Source organism: Lithobates pipiens, unplaced genomic scaffold (assembly GCF_037356315.1).
Source record: "Lithobates pipiens isolate NorthernLeopardFrog02 unplaced genomic scaffold, aLitPip1_a1.2 Scaffold_10, whole genome shotgun sequence".
NCBI lineage: Eukaryota > Metazoa > Chordata > Amphibia > Anura > Ranidae > Lithobates > Lithobates pipiens.
In genome coordinates, this window is record NW_027507686.1 from 185,162,383 (window position 1) to 185,182,709 (window position 20,327).

Below are 20,327 nucleotides of genomic sequence, written 5' to 3' on the forward strand. Positions count from 1 at the left end.
GTGTCCAAGTATATCTGGCGTAGAAGGAACACTGCATTTCATAAAAAGAACATTATACCAACAGTAAAATATGGTGGTGGTAGTGTGATGGTCTGGGGCTGTTTTGCTGCTTCAGGACCTGGAAGACTTGCCGTGATAAAAGGAACTATGAATTCTGCTGTCTACCAAGAGATCCTGAAGGAGAATGTCCGACCATCTGTTCATGTACTCAAGCTGAAACGAACTTGGGTTCTGCAGCAGGACAATGATCCTAAACACACCAGCAAGTCCACCACCGAATGGCTGAAGAAAAACAAAATGAAGACTTTGGAATGGCCTAGCCAAAGTCCTGACCTGAATCCTATTGAGATGTTGTGGTATGACCTTAAAAAGGCCGTTCATGCTCGAAAACCCTCTAATGTAACTGAATTAGGACAATTCTGCAAAGATGAGTGAGCCAAAATTCCTCCAGGACGCTGTAAAAGCCTCATTGCACGTTATCGCAAACGCTTGGTTGCAGTTGTTGCTGCTAAGGGTGGCCCAACCAGTTATTAGGTTTAGGGGGCAATCACTTTTTCACACAGGGCCATGATGGTTTGGATTTTTTTTCACCTTTAATAATAAACACCTTCATTTACAAATTGCATTTTGTGTTTACTTGTGTTGTCCTTGACTATTGTTTAAATTGGTTTGATGTTCCCAAACACTTAAGTGTGACAAACATGCAAAGGAACAGGAAATGAGGAAGGGGGCAAACACTTTTTCACACCACTGTACCTTGCTTGCAGGAGTCAGCACAACGGGCAAGCTGCAGGGGAGGGAAGCTGCAAGATTTACCTTGCAAGGAGTGGAAACTGGGAGCCGTGAGAAGCAGGAAGGCAGGGCAAGAACATGATGTCACGCTCCAACTCGTGGCCCAGCTGGGAGTGAGAGACGGGAGGCACGAACAGCGGGGGGCGGGGTGCACATGTGACATCACACCCTCAATTTTCAGCATGGCCAGGAGTAAGAGCTGGGAGCAGGAGCCATGGTCAGGAATAGGGGGCAAAGGGGCACGTAGGCAGGGGAGTTGCTAGGTGGCAAAAAAACAGGGGCTTCAGCCCAAAGTCCGAGCCCAGCACTGGGGGCAGGGGGTAGTACCTACCTGACGCGTGCTGACCTACTTGACATACACTGACGCACACTGACCTACCTGACATACACTAACCTACCTGACATACACTGACCAGACTTCAGGTGTCCTCCGGCAGCTCATCACACAGTAGCATAGACTCCAGAGTCCAGGCAGCCAGAGATAGCCATGATGAGGAGAGGGGAGAGCCAGCCGCCCGCCTGAGCGCCGAGTGGGGCCGCATTGTAATTCCCACCTTCTGGAAACTGCAGCGCCTACGATAGATGTCATGTCGCCACATTGGACCAGTGGGACGTCCATCAGCAGGCTCTGGAAGGCAGGACATGCTATTACACTCAGCCGCGCTCGGGATCAGATCAGTCTCCGCTCGGCGTTGGCGTTTGGGGCTAATAATAGAACCGCGCCCACCTGAGATCTGAAGTTTTTGGAGACAACCCCAGGGCTTCAGCCACTGCCAGTCTCCCCCCACCCCCGCCGACGCCACTGCACACACACAACGTCACTAGCTGCCGGGAAACCTGTAGCCCCAAACCAGTGACTGCTGGCACACCCGTGGTCCCAGAAAACCAGTGACTGCTGGCACTACAATGGCGGTCTGATGTCCGGGTAGGAGAATCATTCACCATTTAATGACGACGGGTCTAAAGGATATACCAATGCTGACATATGACGACTGGGATGAAGGTAGAGATAGATATGTACTGTACAGTGGATATAAAAAGTCTACACACAGCTATTAAAATGTCAGGTATCTGTGATGCAAAAAAATTAGACAAAGATAAATAATTTCAGAACTTTTATCACCTTTAATGTGACCTATAAACTGTACAACTTTGTACTAGAGGGCACCAAAGAAAACTCATAAAAAAGTATGGTGTAACCTCACCATCGTTTTGAAGTCTGGTATGAAGTCTAATGCTTTTTTTTTTTATAATTCTTTATGTAGTGTAAACATTGCAGTTATTAATATCCCTTCGACTAGCAGCAGACCGTGGGTGGAGTGTGCTAGAGGAATACATTATCTTGCTTTACATCTGCCAAGGTTTTGTAACAAAAAATCTCAAACTCTAAGTTCAAGTAGTAGGTCATTGATTTTTCTGTGAATGTAAACAATAGTCTTAGAAATGGTAAGAGCCTGACATTGGCTAACCAAGCTACTTATCTTCTGTAAAATTCTACCAGTGAAGTACAAATAAAAATAAGTTGATTTTGACCTGAGCTTGGTTGGGAAAGGTCAGCACAGGGAATGACTATGTCCCTGGACTATGCCTGACCTTAGTAGACACCCCAGAATAATTCATCTCAAGAAAAGAATCTATGTTCAGAGCTCTAGAGTGCAATTTTCCTGACAATTGTTATTGTTCCTCAAAGAAAAGGACAGGACACTATTGGGGGGGACTTCACAAGGTATAAACATCCACAATCAGCCAAAGCGATTATGTATTGTATGTATTATGAGTATATGTTTATGTCACAATTATTCTAAAGAACTATTTTCTTATGTATATTGATCATGTAACAGAAGTTAAATACTGTAAGGTGTTTCTATTTAACCACTTAAGCCCCAGACCATTTTCCAGCTTTTTGCGATTCGGCACTTCGTCGCTTTGACTGATAATTGCGAGGTCGTGCGATGTGGCTCTGAAACAAAATTGGCGTCCTTTTTTCCCCACAAATAGAGCTTTCTTTTAGTGGTATTTGATCACCCCTGCGTTTTTTATTTTTTGCGCTATAAACAAAAAAAGAGCGTCAATTTTAGAAAAAAAATGCATTATTTTTTACATTTTGCTATAATAAATATCCCCCAAAAATATATAAAAAAAAACATTTTTTTCCTCAGTTTAGGCCGATACGTATTCTTCTACATATTTTTGGTAAAAAAAAAAAATCGCAATAAGCGTGTATTGATTGGTTTGCGCAAAAGTTATAGCGTCTACAAAATAGGGGATAGTTTTATGGCATTTTTATTAATATTTTTTTTTTTTTTACTAGTAATGGCGGCAATCGGCGATTTTTATTGTGACTGCGACATTATGACTGCGACACGTCGGACAATTTTGACCAATTTTTGGGACCATTGGCATTAATACAGCAATCAGTGCAATTAAAAATGCACTGATTACTGTAAAAATGTCACTGGCAGTGAAGGGGTTAAATACTGAGGCAGTGTAGGGGTTAAGTGTGTGTGTGTTTTTTTAACTGTAGGGGGGCGTGGCTTGGCGTCTGACGTCACTGATCGTCTTTCCCTATAACAGGGAACAGATGATCAGTGACAGCCTTACTAGGAAGCACGAGGAGAGGTTTGTTTACACTTACCTCTCCTCGTTCTTCAGCTCTGTGACCCAATCGTGGGACACCAGCGGCGATCAGGTCCGCGGGTCCCGCGGCCACTGAGCTCAGGACCGGGTCGAGTGTGCCACCGCCGAAGCACTCGTGACCCATGGCTGGGTACTTAAAGGGCAATGTACCGGTACGTGCTTGTGCCCAGCCGTTCCATTCTGCCGACATACATCGGCGTGAGGCGGTCCTTAAGCGGTTAAAGTGACTCATACCATTTCTCTTGCTATTCCATCTAATGCCCTGTACACACGACCGGTTTTCCTGTTGGATTAACTCTGTAGGTTTTTTCGGACGGAGTTCCGCTGAAACTGTCTTGCGTACAAACGCTCACGCCAAAGTCCGATAGTCAAGAACGCGGTGACGTACAACACGTACAACGGGACTAGAAAAAGGAAGTTCAATAGCCAATAGCCTCCATCTCGTACTTGCTTCAGGGCATGCGTTGTTTTTGGTCTGTCGGAACATACAGACGAGCGGTTTTCCCGATAGGAATTGGTTCCATCGGAAATATTTAAAACGTTCTATTTCTAGGTCCATCAGCATTTTCGAAAAAAAAGTCAGATGAGGCATACACACGATCCATCTGACTTTTCCTATCGGACATTCCGCTCGTGTGTACGCGGTATTAGGGTACTTCTGCATAAAGGCTGTTGTACGTTTACTATTGCTCACTTTATCAGGACACAGCTCTTTAGCAAACCCAGTTGTGCAAACTATGTTAAGTTCTGGTACAGGTCTGGAGAAGCATATAACTCACTCCCCTTCCTACCATATAACAGCTCTGGTACTTGGCGATTGGCCACTCAGAATTTTCAAATCAGGACATGGGGAGTCCTTAGCTCTGCCTAAGATCCAAGCCTAGAGAAGTTTACAAAAGGCTTCAGCTCAATTTTTAGCAGGTGAATGCAGCACTGAGGGTATTTACTTCAGACAGATGGCATGTGCAGTATACAGTATATCAGCGCCATGCTTGCAGCCACCACCATGAAGACTCTTAATGGTAACCTCCTAACAACTTTTTTTAAAACTCCTGGTAGCGATTATGAGATTGTGAGCCTGGAAAATATTACATAAAGTAACAAGTATTACAGACCAACATTTTGGGGCCTCATAGGATCCCCTTTTTAATGCAGAGAAAGGATCTTGCGAGGTCCTGAAAAGTTGGCATCTGTAGCCTGTTGCTTTATGTAATATTTTCCAGGCTCCCAATCTCAGTCGCTACCAGGAGTTTTAAAAAAAGTTGTTAGGAGGGTAACATCCATGGAGTGGTGGCTGCAAGCGTGGCAATACCAAGGTGAAGATGCCTACTTTGCAATGATTGTATGGTGGCGCCATCCATCAATTCCCCACAGCACCCTACACAAACTGTGGTCGAGTCTGTAAGGAGTGAGAAGGATATGATACAACTTCCCTGTGCAACATATTACAGTCACCAAGCTATTGTATTTTAGATACAAATTCATACTAAATGGATTAATTATTTTAGGTCTTTGACTACAGTAAATGTGTGAGATTACTGATAAATTCGTTATTCAAGTTTTTTGTGCACCTTTGACAGTATCTGGGGAATTATTACATTGCTGTACAATCTTAGTGTGGAGCCTGATCTGAAAATAACAACTTTGGGATCCATAAATTATGTTAGCGATCAGAACAATTTATTAAGATCAGGATTTTTTTTTTTTAGAAACCCATTTCTGTGGGGACACAAAGGAACACTAATTAATTTCAAGTCCAAGAAAAAATAATTCAAAATAAAACTTTCAAAACTGTTTATTTTTTTATCTACAATATTGGTTTTGAAAAAAAAATAAAAATAAAATAAAACATACCATTCATGGTTTCACCAGACCAATAATTACATACATCTGCTCACAAAATATCTAAATTTACTATATTAGGAGTCATAAAAGTATACACAATCTTTATGTAGATAAAAATAAAAAAATAAAAACAGACATACAAAAAAACAGTAAAAGTACAGCAAAACCTTGGTTTGAGAGCGTTTTTGCAAGAGAAGCAACATTTAAAAAAATAATTTTTGACTTGATATACAAGCGATGTCTTGATATACAAGTAACGTCATGTCACAACTGACTATAAATGAGAAGAGAGGCGCCTCTAAGTGTAACAATATAGTTAAATTTAATGAAGGTGCAACATTTAGCAACTCACATGATTGATGATTAAAACAGGCACATCTAAGTATGGAGGCATCCGGGGTAAAGCTGTCCACAGACCATCCTCCTCACCGCCAGCTCTCACTGCTGTCAGTCTGCAATGGTGACCGGGAAGACTACCCTGCAGAGCGATCCAAAAGCGAGGCTTGATGCTCCCGTGGAGCCCAGTGTTCAAGAGATGACGTCCATGGAGGTGCGAAGGATGGTATATGTGCACAGCTTTACCCTGGATGTGCTTGTTTTAAATCATTATGTTGTACCTTCATTAAATGTAACCATAATGCTACACTTAGAGGCGTCTCTCTTTTATACTCTAGTTCCTGCAAGATTTTGCTTCTAATCCCCTTGTGGAGGCTGCCATTTGTGGATGGACATTTTATGGTTACACAACCTATCCTATTGCTATCATATTTTTATATGGACTATAAACTGAAGGCCTTATGAATACATAGTTGTGGAACTAATCATCTGAGTTTCTATTATTTCTTATGGGGAAATTCGCTTTGATATACAAATGCTTTGGATTACAAGCACATTTCCAGAATGAATTATGCTTGCAATCCAAGGTGTAAATCTATATAGCAAGTGCCCTGTTTAATTTTAATTACTAATAAATACTATTCAAATAATACTATATTAATCTATAAAAAAATATTCCCATCAATGACTTTCTCTTATTTTCTCCATTTCAATCTGTTACATATACAATTAAAAGTGTTTTGTTATTTTTTTATTTTTTATTTTATTTCTATACCGCGGGGACTCAAATCGCTTTATCTGCTGCTTGGGCAGATGGTAAGGCGGTAGAGTACCATGCCAGAGCCACTTTTAGACAGGAGGCATTTAACCCACCAAGATGGCTTTGTAGGGTTTGGAAGAAACTGGAGTACCAAGAAGAAACCCAAACAAGCACAGGGGGAACATGCATCACATGCAAACACCATGCAGTGTCCTGACTCTAACTGGCACTCAAACTGAGGACCTCAGAGCCACAAGGCAGTAGCACTATATCTGTTCAATAGGCGAAAATATAAGTTACAATGATCTGGCTGCTATAAGAGATAGAAGGGCTATGGCTGGCTCATTGACTAAAGAGAACCCTTCATTGTACAGAGTGGTTTGACAGAAGCTGAGAAAGTGGGGTATCCTGTGTAGTACCCGGGGGGCAGATTAAAGCATTGTTTAGGCTGTATTCCCCTCTGCGATCCCAGACGTTTCCTCTCGGCAGAGAGAAGTAGAGAAAGGACGTAAGCACCATGCCATAGACCTATAGAAAGATGTAGGACATAAATGTTGAGTGTTATTCATAGAACTGGCATAAATACCTATAAAATAAAGTTTCAAATATATACTTTGTTCTGTATTCTAGTTCTATTCATCTGTAAGTTTATAGATCCACAGCAGAGCCACATTAGCCTGTAGCTCACCCTACCTGGATGTTGCTGGTTAAATGCTCATTACTCACATATTTTATCTTTGGTCCTTCTCAATTTCTGGCAAAAGAGGGTTACTAAAATATCCTTTGGCTGGGCATACGCATCAGGCAGTGTTTAGAAGCCAGAAGTTGTTTTAGCTCTTAACCAGTTCAGCTCTTACACCTACTGCATATACCCCTTGTGGACCAGACCATTTTTTTCATTTCTGCTAGGGGCCTATTTATTCTGCAATAACTTTGTCATTACTTAGGATTAGTGATGGCCGAACGGTTCGCCCGGCGGTCGTTTCGCGGCAAATTTCCGACTTTCGCCGTCCGCGGGTTCGAACGCCTTTTTCCGTCGTTCGCCCCGGCGGACTTACGTGTTTAATGTATACAAGAACTTTAACCTTTCGTGACACGTTTATCATGTGTTACAGGACAACCAATTGAGACATGACAGCTCATGGACACTTGGACATTCCCCCTAACCTATAAATACACCCGATCCGGTGGCCATTTTACATTCTTTCTTCTGTCACTGTAGGGAAAGGATCCTGTGTGGAGTAGGGACAGAGAAAACGCTAGCTATTTGGTACACAAAAGTTCTTTTCAGGACTGGTATAGGTGTTAGGTCAGCAGCCTGAGTTTCTTTTGTCAGTTTAGATAAAGGGACAGAGCGCTGTATGCTGCTATTTTAGGGACAGCTCAGCCAGATTAGTCTTTCTTCATCATCATCATCATCATCATCATTAGCTGTTACTATCAGGTCCACAAAAGAGCTGTTCCAGCTAATCGTTCCAGCCTACTCTTTTTTGCCAATTTGTATAGGGACAGGCAGGAAGCAGTGTGTCAGGCAGTGAGGATAATTTTAAAGACTTGCTGTTACTATTAGTTCCACAAAGGTTCTTTTCAGGACTGGTATCAGTGGTACGGTAATAGGCTTGTACACGTATAATATTCTTTCTTCCAAATATAGAAAGAATATTATACTTGACTGCTGCCCTTCTGCTGCAGTCTGCTAATCATTCACAACTCACTTGTTCCACAAAAGTTCTTATAAGGACTGGTAACTTGGTCTGTCTAGGGTGCTACGGTACATAGGCTTGGGTGCGGTACAGTCTGCTGTTCTGTAAGGACCGCTATCGGTCCACAATAGATAGGGTTGCCGTGCACTACTGCTGACCGCTGCCCTATACTGCAGCAGTCCTTCAGCGGTATAGGGACTGACGCACAGTCTGCTAAACACTAATACACAACCTGCTTGGTCCACAAAAGTTCTTATAAGGACTGGTAACTTGGTATAGGGTGCTACGGTACATAGGCCTGAGTGCGTTACAGTCTGCTGTTCTGTAAGGACCGCTATCGGTCCACAATACATAGGGTTGACGTGCACTACTGCTGACCGCTGCCCTATACTGCAGCAGTCCTTCAGCGGTATAGGGACTGACGCACAGTCTGCTAAACACTAACACACAACCTGCTTGGTCCACAAAAGTTCTTATAAGGACTGGTAACTTGGTATAGGGTGCTACGGTACATAGGCCTGAGTGCGTTACAGTCTGCTGTTCTGTAAGGACCGCTATCGGTCCACAATACATAGGGTTGCCGTGCACTACTGCTGACCGCTGCCCTATACTGCAGCAGTCCTTCATTGGTATAGGGACTGACGTACAGTCTGCTAATCACTAACACACAACCTGCTTGGTCCACAAAAGTTCTTATAAGGACTGGTAACTTGGTATAGGGTGCTACGGTACATAGGCCTGAGTGCGTTACAGTCTGCTGTTCTGTAAGGACCGCTATCGGTCCACAATACATAGGGTTGCCGTGCACTACTGCTGACCGCTGCCCTATACTGCAGCAGTCCTTCATTGGTATAGGGACTGACGTACAGTCTGCTAATCACTAACACACAACCTGCTTGGTCCACAAAAGTTCTTATAAGGACTGGTAACTTGGTATAGGGTGCTACGGTACATAGGCCTGAGTGCGTTACAGTCTGCTGTTCTGTAAGGACCGCTATCGGTCCACAATACATAGGGTTGCCGTGCACTACTGCTGACCGCTGCCCTATACTGCAGCAGTCCTTCAGCGGTATAGGGACTGACGCACAGTCTGCTAAACACTAACACACAACCTGCTTGGTCCACAAAAGTTCTTATAAGGACTGGTAACTTGGTATAGGGTGCTACGGTACATAGGCCTGAGTGCGTTACAGTCTGCTGTTCTGTAAGGACCGCTATCGGTCCACAATACATAGGGTTGCCGTGCACTACTGCTGACCGCTGCCCTATACTGCAGCAGTCCTTCATTGGTATAGGGACTGACGTACAGTCTGCTAATCACTAACACACAACCTGCTTGGTCCACAAAAGTTCTTATAAGGACTGGTAACTTGGTATAGGGTGCTACGGTACATAGGCCTGAGTGCGTTACAGTCTGCTGTTCTGTAAGGACCGCTATCGGTCCACAATACATAGGGTTGCCGTGCACTACTGCTGACCGCTGCCCTATACTGCAGCAGTCCTTCAGCGGTATAGGGACTGACGCACAGTCTGCTAAACACTAACACACAACCTGCTTGGTCCACAAAAGTTCTTATAAGGACTGGTAACTTGGTATAGGGTGCTACGGTACATAGGCCTGAGTGCGTTACAGTCTGCTGTTCTGTAAGGACCGCTATCGGTCCACAATACATAGGGTTGCCGTGCACTACTGCTGACCGCTGCCCTATACTGCAGCAGTCCTTCATTGGTATAGGGACTGACGTACAGTCTGCTAATCACTAACACACAACCTGCTTGGTCCACAAAAGTTCTTATAAGGACTGGTAACTTGGTATAGGGTGCTACGGTACATAGGCCTGAGTGCGTTACAGTCTGCTGTTCTGTAAGGACCGCTATCGGTCCACAATACATAGGGTTGCCGTGCACTACTGCTGACCGCTGCCCTATACTGCAGCAGTCCTTCAGCGGTATAGGGACTGACGCACAGTCTGCTAAACACTAACACACAACCTGCTTGGTCCACAAAAGTTCTTATAAGGACTGGTAACTTGGTATAGGGTGCTACGGTACATAGGCCTGAGTGCGTTACAGTCTGCTGTTCTGTAAGGACCGCTATCGGTCCACAATACATAGGGTTGCCGTGCACTACTGCTGACCGCTGCCCTATACTGCAGCAGTCCTTCATTGGTATAGGGACTGACGTACAGTCTGCTAATCACTAACACACAACCTGCTTGGTCCACAAAAGTTCTTATAAGGACTGGTAACTTGGTATAGGGTGCTACGGTACATAGGCCTGAGTGCGTTACAGTCTGCTGTTCTGTAAGGACCGCTATCGGTCCACAATACATAGGGTTGCCGTGCACTACTGCTGACCGCTGCCCTATACTGCAGCAGTCCTTCATTGGTATAGGGACTGACGTACAGTCTGCTAATCACTAACACACAACCTGCTTGGTCCACAAAAGTTCTTATAAGGACTGGTAACTTGGTATAGGGTGCTACGGTACATAGGCCTGAGTGCGTTACAGTCTGCTGTTCTGTAAGGACCGCTATCGGTCCACAATACATAGGGTTGCCGTGCACTACTGCTGACCGCTGCCCTATACTGCAGCAGTCCTTCATTGGTATAGGGACTGACGTACAGTCTGCTAATCACTAACACACAACCTGCTTGTTCCACAAAAGTTCTTATAAGGACTGGTAACTTGGTATAGGGTGCTACGGTACATAGGCTTGAGTGCGGTACAGTCTGCTGTTCTGTAAGGACCGCTATCGGTCCACAATAGATAGGGTTGACGTGCACCACTGCTGACCGCTGCCCTATACTGCAGCAGTCCTTCAGCGGTATAGGGACTGACGTACAGTCTGCTAAACACTAATACACAACCTGCTTGGTCCACAAAAGTTCTTATAAGGACTGGTAACTTGGTATAGGGTGCTACGGTACATAGGCTTGAGTGCGGTACAGTCTGCTGTTCTGTAAGGACCGCTATAGGTCCACAATAGATAGGGTTGACGTGCACCACTGCTGACCGCTGCCCTATACTGCAGCAGTCCTTCAGCGGTATAGGGACTGACGTACAGTCTGCTAAACACTAATACACAACCTGCTTGGTCCACAAAAGTTCTTATAAGGACTGGTAACTTGGTATAGGGTGCTACGGTACATAGGCTTGAGTGCGGTACAGTCTGCTGTTCTGTAAGGACCGCTATAGGTCCACAATAGATAGGGTTGACGTGCACCACTGCTGACCGCTCACCTATACTGCAGCAGTCCTTCAGCGGTATAGGGACTAAGAGTTTTGTCACAGGGTCATTTAAAAAATGACATGCAGAGGAAGAGGCAGGCCCTTCCGCAGGGGTGGTAGGGGTAGGGCAGGAGCAACAGGCTTGAGCCAAAGTGGGAAGTTGCAGAAGGTGCGTTCAATTACTTTAAAGGATGCACCAGACTTGGTTGAGTGGCTCGCTCAGCCTTACTCTTCTGCACCCTCCTCATCCTCTCGATCTGCACCCTCTTCTTCACTCTCTGCTATGTGCACCCCCAAAGACACTACCACCAACAACACGACCACCACCACCACCACCACATACCTTCCGCTTGAGTCACTGGAATTATTTTCCGATCCATATCAAGAGGACATTTCTGATGCGCAGCCACTCTTGGTATTGGATCAGGAAGAGGAGGTAGCAACAAGCGCTACTCAGCAGTCTGACGCCAGTACCCAGATCAGCCCAAGGAGGAGGTTGGTCCCCGGTGTTGCTGCCTACTCTACTTATAGCGGTGGGGAAGGTGACGTTGATGATGACGTGTCTAGTGATGTCACGTGGGTGCCCACAAGAGAGGAAGAGGAGGGGAGTTCAGAGGGAGATATGGACCAGCAGATAGGGAGGAGAAGCAGCAATGACTTACATTGCACAGCAGGGACAAAGCAGACTGCAAATGTATCAGGAGCGAGTCATCGACCATGTACGGTCACATCTGGCGCTCCCAGGACACCGGCACATGGCTCCGCAGTGTGGGCTTTTTTTAACGTGTCCGCTGCTGACAATAGCGTTGCCATCTGCAATCTTTGCAGTCAACGCGTTAGTCGCGGTAAGCCCAATACTCACCTAGGGACGACCGCCTTAAGAAGGCACATGAGCAGCCATCACCGAGCCCAGTGGGAGCAACGGAACACACAAAGCCACACTGCAGGCTCTCACCGTCCAGCCTCGTCTTCTACTTCTCCTTCTCCTCTCTCCTCACAATTGTCCTCCACTCCACCTTCCATCACGCCAAGCTCACATTTTTCTGCAAAAAGGCAGGCTTCCGTGGGCCTAATGTTTGAGCGTAAAAAAATGATGACGCCGGATAACCCTCTTGCCCAACGGTTGGCGGCTGGCTTGTCAGAACTCATAGCCCGCCAACTACTGCCATATAAACTGGTGGACTCGGAGGCCTTTCGCAAATTTGTGGCCATTGGAACACCACAATGGAAGGTCCCAGGAAGGAAGTATTTCTCAGAGAAGGGCATCCCAGAGCTATATGGCCATGTTCAGCGGCAAGTGAATGTATCTCTGGCACACAGTGTCGGTGCCAAGATACATCTGACCACAGACACGTGGTCTAGCAAACACGGGCAGGGAAGGTATATCAGTTTTACTGCCCACTGGGTGAACCTTCTGACGGCCGTCAAGCATGTAACCCGTGGCACCCGTGTAGATTTGGTTTTACCGCCACGGATTGCATGCAGGCCTGACTCTTCTTCTCCTCCTCCTACTCCATCCTCCTCCCTCTCCTCCTCAGCTGCCTCCTCCTTTTCCGCTGCTAGCGTCTCTTCCACTGCACCGCCCAAGCTCCCCAGAACCTATTCCACATGCCAGGTGAGACGTTGCCATGCCGTGCTGCGTCTGTTGTGCCTGGAAGCAAAGAGCCACACTGGCCCGGCACTCCTTTCAGCTTTGCGTTCACAGGCAGATGAGTGGCTAACACCGCTCAATTTGACAGTTGGTAAAGTGGTGTGTGACAACGGTGCCAATCTGCTTAGCGCATTGAAACAGGGCAAAATCACGCACGTGCCGTGCATGGCACACGTCTTAAACTTGGTCGTGCAGCGATTCCTTGTCAAATACCCTGGGGTCCAGGACATCTTGCGGCAGGCAAGGAAAATCTCGGCCCATTTCAGAAGATCTTACACGGCCATGGCTCGCCTTGCTGACATTCAGCGGCGACACCATCTGCCGGTCAGACGTCTTATTTGCGATTGCCCGACGCGATGGAACTCAACCTTCTATATGCTTGATAGGCTGCTCCAGCAGAAACGTGCAGTTAACGTCTACCTGTATGAACTCTGCGAAAGAAACGGTTCTGGGGAGCTGGGTTTTTTTTCACCGCGCCAGTGGCTGCTCATGCGCGACACATGCAGACTTCTGCGGCCATTTGAGGAGATCACCAAACTGGTCAGTCGCAGCCATGGCGCCATCAGTGACATGGTACCTTATGCCTTCTTTCTGGAGCGTGCATTGCGTCGTGTCATTGATCAGGCTGTGGAGGAGCAGGAGCGGGAAGATGAGGAAGTCGCAATGCTGGATGAATTCCCAGGGGGGGCTACTCTATCTGAGACAAGTCAACAACAGGAGTCTGATGAGGAGTCAGAGGAGGATGGTGCCGGGGCGGATGAGCAGGAGCAAGAAGAGCATGCTTTAAACCTTTCTGGGATCCCTGTTGTGCGAGGATGGGGAGAGGAGAATGAAGAGGACGACATTATCCTGGATGATGAGCAGGAGCCAGGCCACCACACCGCTTCCACTTTAGTGCAAATGGGGGCCTTCATGCTCCAGTGTTTTAATAGGGACCCCCGTATAAAAAGCATGAGGGTCAAGGACCAGTACTGGGTGGCAACGTACTTAGACCCCCGGTACAAACACAAAATGGCGGAAATGTTACCGCCGTCGCAGAGGGCTGTCAGAATGCAGCACTTCCAGGCCTTGCTTCGAGAAATGCTGCATTCTGCTTTTGCGTGCGCTGGCAGAGGAGCAATTCCCACTCCCAGAGAAGGATTTGCGGGTACCAATCCAACAGCGCCTGCAAGAAGAGGCCGGTTTGAAGATGTGTTGGTGACTTCGGATATGAGGTCATTCTTTCAGCCGACCCATCGACAGGTGTCATCCGGATCCAGCATCAGGGAACGCCTAGACCGTCAGGTGTCCGACTACATTGGGTTAACGGCCGATGTGGACGCTCTGAGGAGTGATGAACCCCTAGACTACTGGGTGGGCAGGCTTGACCTCTGGCCAGAGCTTGCCCAATTTGCAATCGAACTGTTGGCTTGCCCCTCATCCAGTGTCCTGTCCGAAAGGACGTTCAGCGCAGCAGGGGGGATTGTGACCGATAAGCGTACTCGCCTAGCTCACCACAGTGTTAACTACCTCACATTTCTAAAAATGAATGAGGCATGGATCTCGGAGGAATTCAACACATGTGATCAGTAGACCATGTATATGTCTATAAACAATTTTTGGAATCAAGCACACAGACCTTCTTAATTCATTTGGCTCACTTCCCTGACCCAAAAAAGCACACCGTACTATATGCCCCTACCCTCCTCTTTGAAGAGGTTGAGCGGTGTCATATTTCTACTGGGGCTGCTTATTATGAGGGGTTCCCACCATCCCTGTGCTGTGCTGACTTCCCCCTGGGTGTTCTTATTATGAGGGGCTCCCACCATCCCTGTGCTGTGCTGACTTCCTCCTGGGGGTTCTTATTATGAGGGGATCACACCATCCCTGTGCTGTGCTGACTTCCTCCTGGGGCTGCTTACGGTGCTGCTGTCAGCGCTGTATGTCACGGAGCTGCTGTCAGCGCTGTATGTCACGGAGCTGCTGTCAGCGCTGTATGTCACGGAGCTGCTGTCAGCGCTGTATGTCACGGAGCTGCTGTCAGCGCTGTATGTCACGGAGCTGCTGTCAGCGCTGTATGTCACGGAGCTGCTGTCAGCGCTGTATGTCACGGAGCTGCTGTCAGCGCTGTATGTCACGGTGCTGCTGTCAGCGCTGTATGTCACGGAGCTGCTGTCAGCGCTGTATGTCACGGAGCTGCTGTCAGTGCTGTATGTCACGGAGCTGCTGTCAGCGCTGTATGTCACGGAGCTGCTGTCAGCGCTGTATGTCACGGAGCTGCTGTCAGCGCTGTATGTCACGGTGCTGCTGTCAGCGCTGTATGTCACGGAGCTGCTGTCAGCGCTGTATGTCACGGAGCTGCTGTCAGTGCTGTATGTCACGGAGCTGCTGTCAGCGCTGTATGTCACGGAGCTGCTGTCAGCGCTGTATGTCACGGAGCTGCTGTCAGCGCTGTATGTCACGGTGCTGCTGTCAGCGCTGTATGTCACGGAGCTGCTGTCAGCGCTGTATGTCACGGAGCTGCTGTCAGCGCTGTATGTCACGGAGCTGCTGTCAGCGCTGTATGTCACGGAGCTGCTGTCAGCGCTGTATGTCACGGAGCTGCTGTCAGCGCTGTATGTCACGGTGCTGATGTCAGTGCTCTGTATTACGGTGCTGCTGTCAGTGCTCTGTATCTCCTGCACCCTCTTGTTTGCCTACCCTGGTCCCTGACCTTCCCTCTCCTCCATTGCCTTCATTAGCTCCATAGTCCTGAATTGTCAGAACAATTTCCCAAATAAAAAAAAAATGCTTGTAGTTATCGATCCCAAATTCACCTCATACATGTATTATGCTATTGTCCAGGTGGTGGGACTACGTGCTACCCCCTAATAATTACCCCGTGGCCGCAAATTCGACCTAAAGGTTTGCGAAATTCGCCTCCCATTGAAGTCAATGGAGCCCGCGGCGAACGGTCGTTTTCGCGAACGTTTGTGCCCGTTCGCGTTTCGCGTTCGCGAAACGTCCCGTCGGAAGTTCGTCCATCACTACTTAGGATAACAATGAGATTCCCTAAGTATTTGTTTCATGACAAACAGGAGTTTCTTTTGGTGAGTTTGTCATGAAAAAATGATTTTATTTTACACAATCTATAAACAAAAATACGTAGGAAAAATTGTAAAAACTGCAGATTTTTTCTATTGATAGTATAAAAAAGAAATAGTATTACAGTACATAAATAGTATCAAATTTATTCTAGAATTTGTCCCATTTATAATAACACTAAAACCACAGTTCTGGAACAAAGCATTGCAAAGATATTTACAAAATGAAAAAAAAAAAGCAAAGTTTATTTTTCAATTTTATGCATTTTTAATGCAATGCTAAAAAAAAAATTAACAAAGAAAATAAATACGAATTAAAAAAAAGGTAGGAAGGTAAAATATTAATAGCTTGAAGAATATACTTTAAAAAAGTAGAAAAATAATAGCGAGTGCAAGGAATTCATTTGGGCTGACTAGAGATAACTGTGTGTTAATTAGGAGTTAAACTTTTATTTGAAAAAAATAAATTAAAATTTACTTGAGTCAAAGTGGGAGTTCTGACGTTTTTTGCTTTTAAAAGTCAGCAGCTACAAATACTGCAGCTTTGTACTGCATACTGACTTTTAAAATAAGGACACTTACCCGCCCAGCGCGCCCGCGATGTCGGCATCTCTCGATCGGCTCTCGGGCGCTGCCGCCGCCACCTTCGGTATGAAAATCAGGATGTGAAGCCTTGCGGCTTCACTTCCCGGTTCCCTACTGCGAGTCGCGCTGCGCAATAAGGATGGTCCCTGCTGTCTCTGGGATCTGTGTGTTTCCCAGAGACAGCGGGGGCCCCGCAGGAAGTGGCGTAAATACCCGCAGAATCTGTGGCTATCTATGCCCGGAAGTGGGTGCAGATACCTGTATTATACAGTGTATTATACAGTGTTTAGAAGCCAGAAGTTGTTTTAGCTCTTAACCAGTTCAGCTCTTACACCTACTGCATATACCCCTTGTGGACCAGACCATTTTGTACAAGAAATATGTTTGATCTGAAGATGAAGGAAACACTGTAGATACAAACTGACAATGTAACTTTGTATTTTTTAAATCACACTGAACAGTGTTTACAAACACTGATCATAGTTGCATAGTTAGTCTGGTTGAAGAAAGAAACAAGTCCATTTGATCAGAAGGTTTGATAGAACTAGTAGTGCCCTAGGGCACAAACCAAAACCCCTACTGGGGGATTTGACAAGGGACAGACCAGCTAGGTAAAAACGTACAAAATATTTATTGTGAAATATGTAACAAACATGAATATCACATAGAAAAAGTATACAATTGAGATTTTTTTTGTAATAGTGCTCAGTAAGCTACCAAACATACACGTCATGGATAAAAGATGGTGGTTGCCAAAAAAAACATGTAGATAGTGCTAACCACTGTACATTCCAGGCGTGGATGCCTTACATGTTTCAGACCTCAAAGGGTCCTTCTTCAGGGGTATAATTAAGTCAGTTGGGTATCACATTCTATAAAGTAAAAGTATACAATTTGTGGTGCATTTTATAGCATTATTCCATTTTTTACGCGCTTCATTTATATACGTGCATATATGTGCATTCCCCTGTGAAAAAAATGCAGCATGCTGTACTTTTTTAACCACATTCCGACCAGCGCATGACGATGTACATAAGCACAATGGCATGGCTGGGCAAATGTGCATACAGGTACATCCCCTTTAGATCGAGGCATTGTGGGTGCAGGGACGGCTGCCGCATACTCTGTGACCATGCCCGTGGGTCCCGTGGACTCGTTGTCCGCTGGGGGCCCACAATCGTGTCACGGAGTGGCAGAACAGAAAGTTGCCTATGTAAACAAGGCATTTCCCTGTCCACGTAGCCACAACATGACAGAAGATCTACTGCTCCCTGTCATCGGGAGCAGTTATCTCTGTCATGTTCTAGTGAGACAATCCCCCCCACAGTTAGAATAACTCCCTAGGACACACTTAACCCCTTGATTGCCCCCTAGTGTTTAACCCTTCCCTGCCAGTGTAATTTACACAGTAATTAGTGCATTTTTATAGCACTGATTGCTGTATAAATGAAAGTGGTTCCAAAATAATGTCAAAAGTGTCCGATGTGTCTGCCATAATATCGCAGTCGTGATAAAAATCACCGCAGATCACAGCCATTACAAAAAAAAAAATAAGAATAATAAAAATGCCATAAAACTATCTCCTATTTTGTAGACGCTATAACTTTTGCGCAAACCAATCAATATACGCTTATTGCCCATTTTTTTTACTAAAAATATATAGAAGAATACATATCAACCTAAACTGAGAAAGAAATTCATTTTTTTTATATGTATTTTTGGGGATATTTATTATAGCACATTAAAAAAAATAGCTTTTTTTCAAAATTGTTGCTCTTTTTTTGTTTATAGCACAAAAAATAAAAACCGCAGAGGTGATCAAATACAACCAAAAGAAAGCTCTATTTGTGGGGATAAAAGGACGTCAATTTAGTTTGGGTGCAGTGCCGTAACGCAAAAAGTGCTCCGGTCAAGAAGGTGGTAAATCCTTACAGGGCTGAAGTGGTTAAACGCATGTCAAAGCACATACTGGGGTTGATTTACTAAAACTAGAGTGCAAAATCTGGTGCAGCTGTGCAGGGCATCCCCCCAGATGATGTCTTTGTAGACAAAACGTGTCGGGACAAGTCTAGCTGATTCCATTGCGTTAAACCTATTGCTATTTGAATACTTCTACAAGCGCTTTTAAAACTAAATGTGAATGTTCCTACTTCTTTTAATAAAGTCCTTTTTATGCGTATGGTTTGGAGCATTTCTGGAGCATTTGTTTCATTTTTGGCTAAACCATGGGAATATACGGGGACGACTTGGTCCACCCCTTGTTTGAGACTACCAGATTATCGGGTTACTATCACTCCAAGCCATCCAAGGGACATATGGATCATCCCCCATTCTAGCCAGGAGCTAGAGGCGTAGAGGTTCCATCTCACTGGTGACTCATTTGGCATATGCCTTATTTATGCCACGTACACACGACCAGACTTTTCGAGGGACTGGGTCCGACGGTCTTTCCGACTGACTTTTGGCGGAGTTCCGACTGACTTTCCGAATGAACGGACTTGGCCACACACAATCACATCAAAGTCCGACGGATTTGAACATGATGACGTACGACTGGACTAGAATAAGGAAGTTCATAGCCAGTAGCCAATAGCTGCCCTAGCGTCGGTTTTTGTCCGTCGGACTAGCACACACACGAACGGATTTCTTGGTCCGGCGGAGTTACTGTGGAAAAATGTAAAACATGTTCTATTTCTAAAGTCCGCTGGATTTTTGCCAAGCAAAGGTCCGATGGAGCCCACACAAGATCGAATTGTCCGACGGACTCGTTCCGTCAGACCTTTGCTGTCAAAAAGTCCGGTCGTGTGTACGCGGAATAAGTCCATACGTTTCGGTAAGCCTTTTCAAAGTTTGGTGGTGGTTGTCTTCTATATTCACGATATTCCTAAAATTTACTGATGACATAAGGACTAAACCTCCTTGCCTGGATCGACTTATTTTTCACTCTGTGGACTGTTTTTTCTGTCATTATTGATTATTATCATTTTGATATAGACACATTCACTTTTGTCACATTTTTTTTATGGTTAATGTTCCTTCATTAACATTGTGAAATGTTCATTCATGTCACTTTATAGAAATAAGGGTCTTTTTTATATATTGCTTTCATTGTCACTTATATTGTCTTGTAGCCATACAGAGACTATTTCACATTAACGCTGCAAATATTTGTATAACTATCCATTCGAAATTTGTCTTTTGCTGTGTTGGCTACTGTATATATTTTAGCCCTTGTACACACGGTCGGACATTCTGACAACCAAATCCGTTGGATTTTGTCCGAAACTGTTGCATACACACGGTCGGACAAAGTTGTCGGAAAATCCGATTGTACATAATGTGATGATGTTATTTCGTTATGACGGGACTATGTTCAAGCTAGTAGCCAATAGCTTTGGTCTAGGAATTTGATCTGAGCATGCGTGGCACTTTGTCCGTCGGAGTAGGCTACACATAATCGGAGTATGTCCGATCGGAGCATTTTGTCGGAAAATTTTACGGACAAGTTGGAAAACTTGGAATACTCAGACGGAAACAGTCCGATGGAGACCACACACAGTCGGATTATCCGACAAAACGGTCCGATAGGACACATTCCGTCGGAATCTCCGACCGTGTGTACAAGGACTTAGGGTGTCTGCACGTTTTTTCCTTTTTTTTTTTTCGAATCCAGCGGTGCATGGTAGCCAATCAGCTTTTAACTTCAGCTTGTTCAATTAAGCT

General features: G+C 45.4%; 1 protein-coding gene across 1 annotated transcript in view; it reads right to left on the minus strand.

The window, feature by feature from the left end:
- Positions 1 to 5,206: 5,206 nt before the first annotated feature.
- TSPAN32 (tetraspanin 32) overlaps positions 5,207 to 20,327 on the minus strand; it is a 77,410-nt gene continuing 62,289 nt past the window's right edge. Inside the window, exon 8 of the mRNA XM_077460705.1 lies at positions 5,207 to 6,898. Within this exon, the coding sequence (XP_077316831.1) occupies positions 6,734 to 6,898 (165 nt within the window). The 3' untranslated portion in view covers positions 5,207 to 6,733. The remainder of the gene's footprint in view (positions 6,899 to 20,327) is intronic.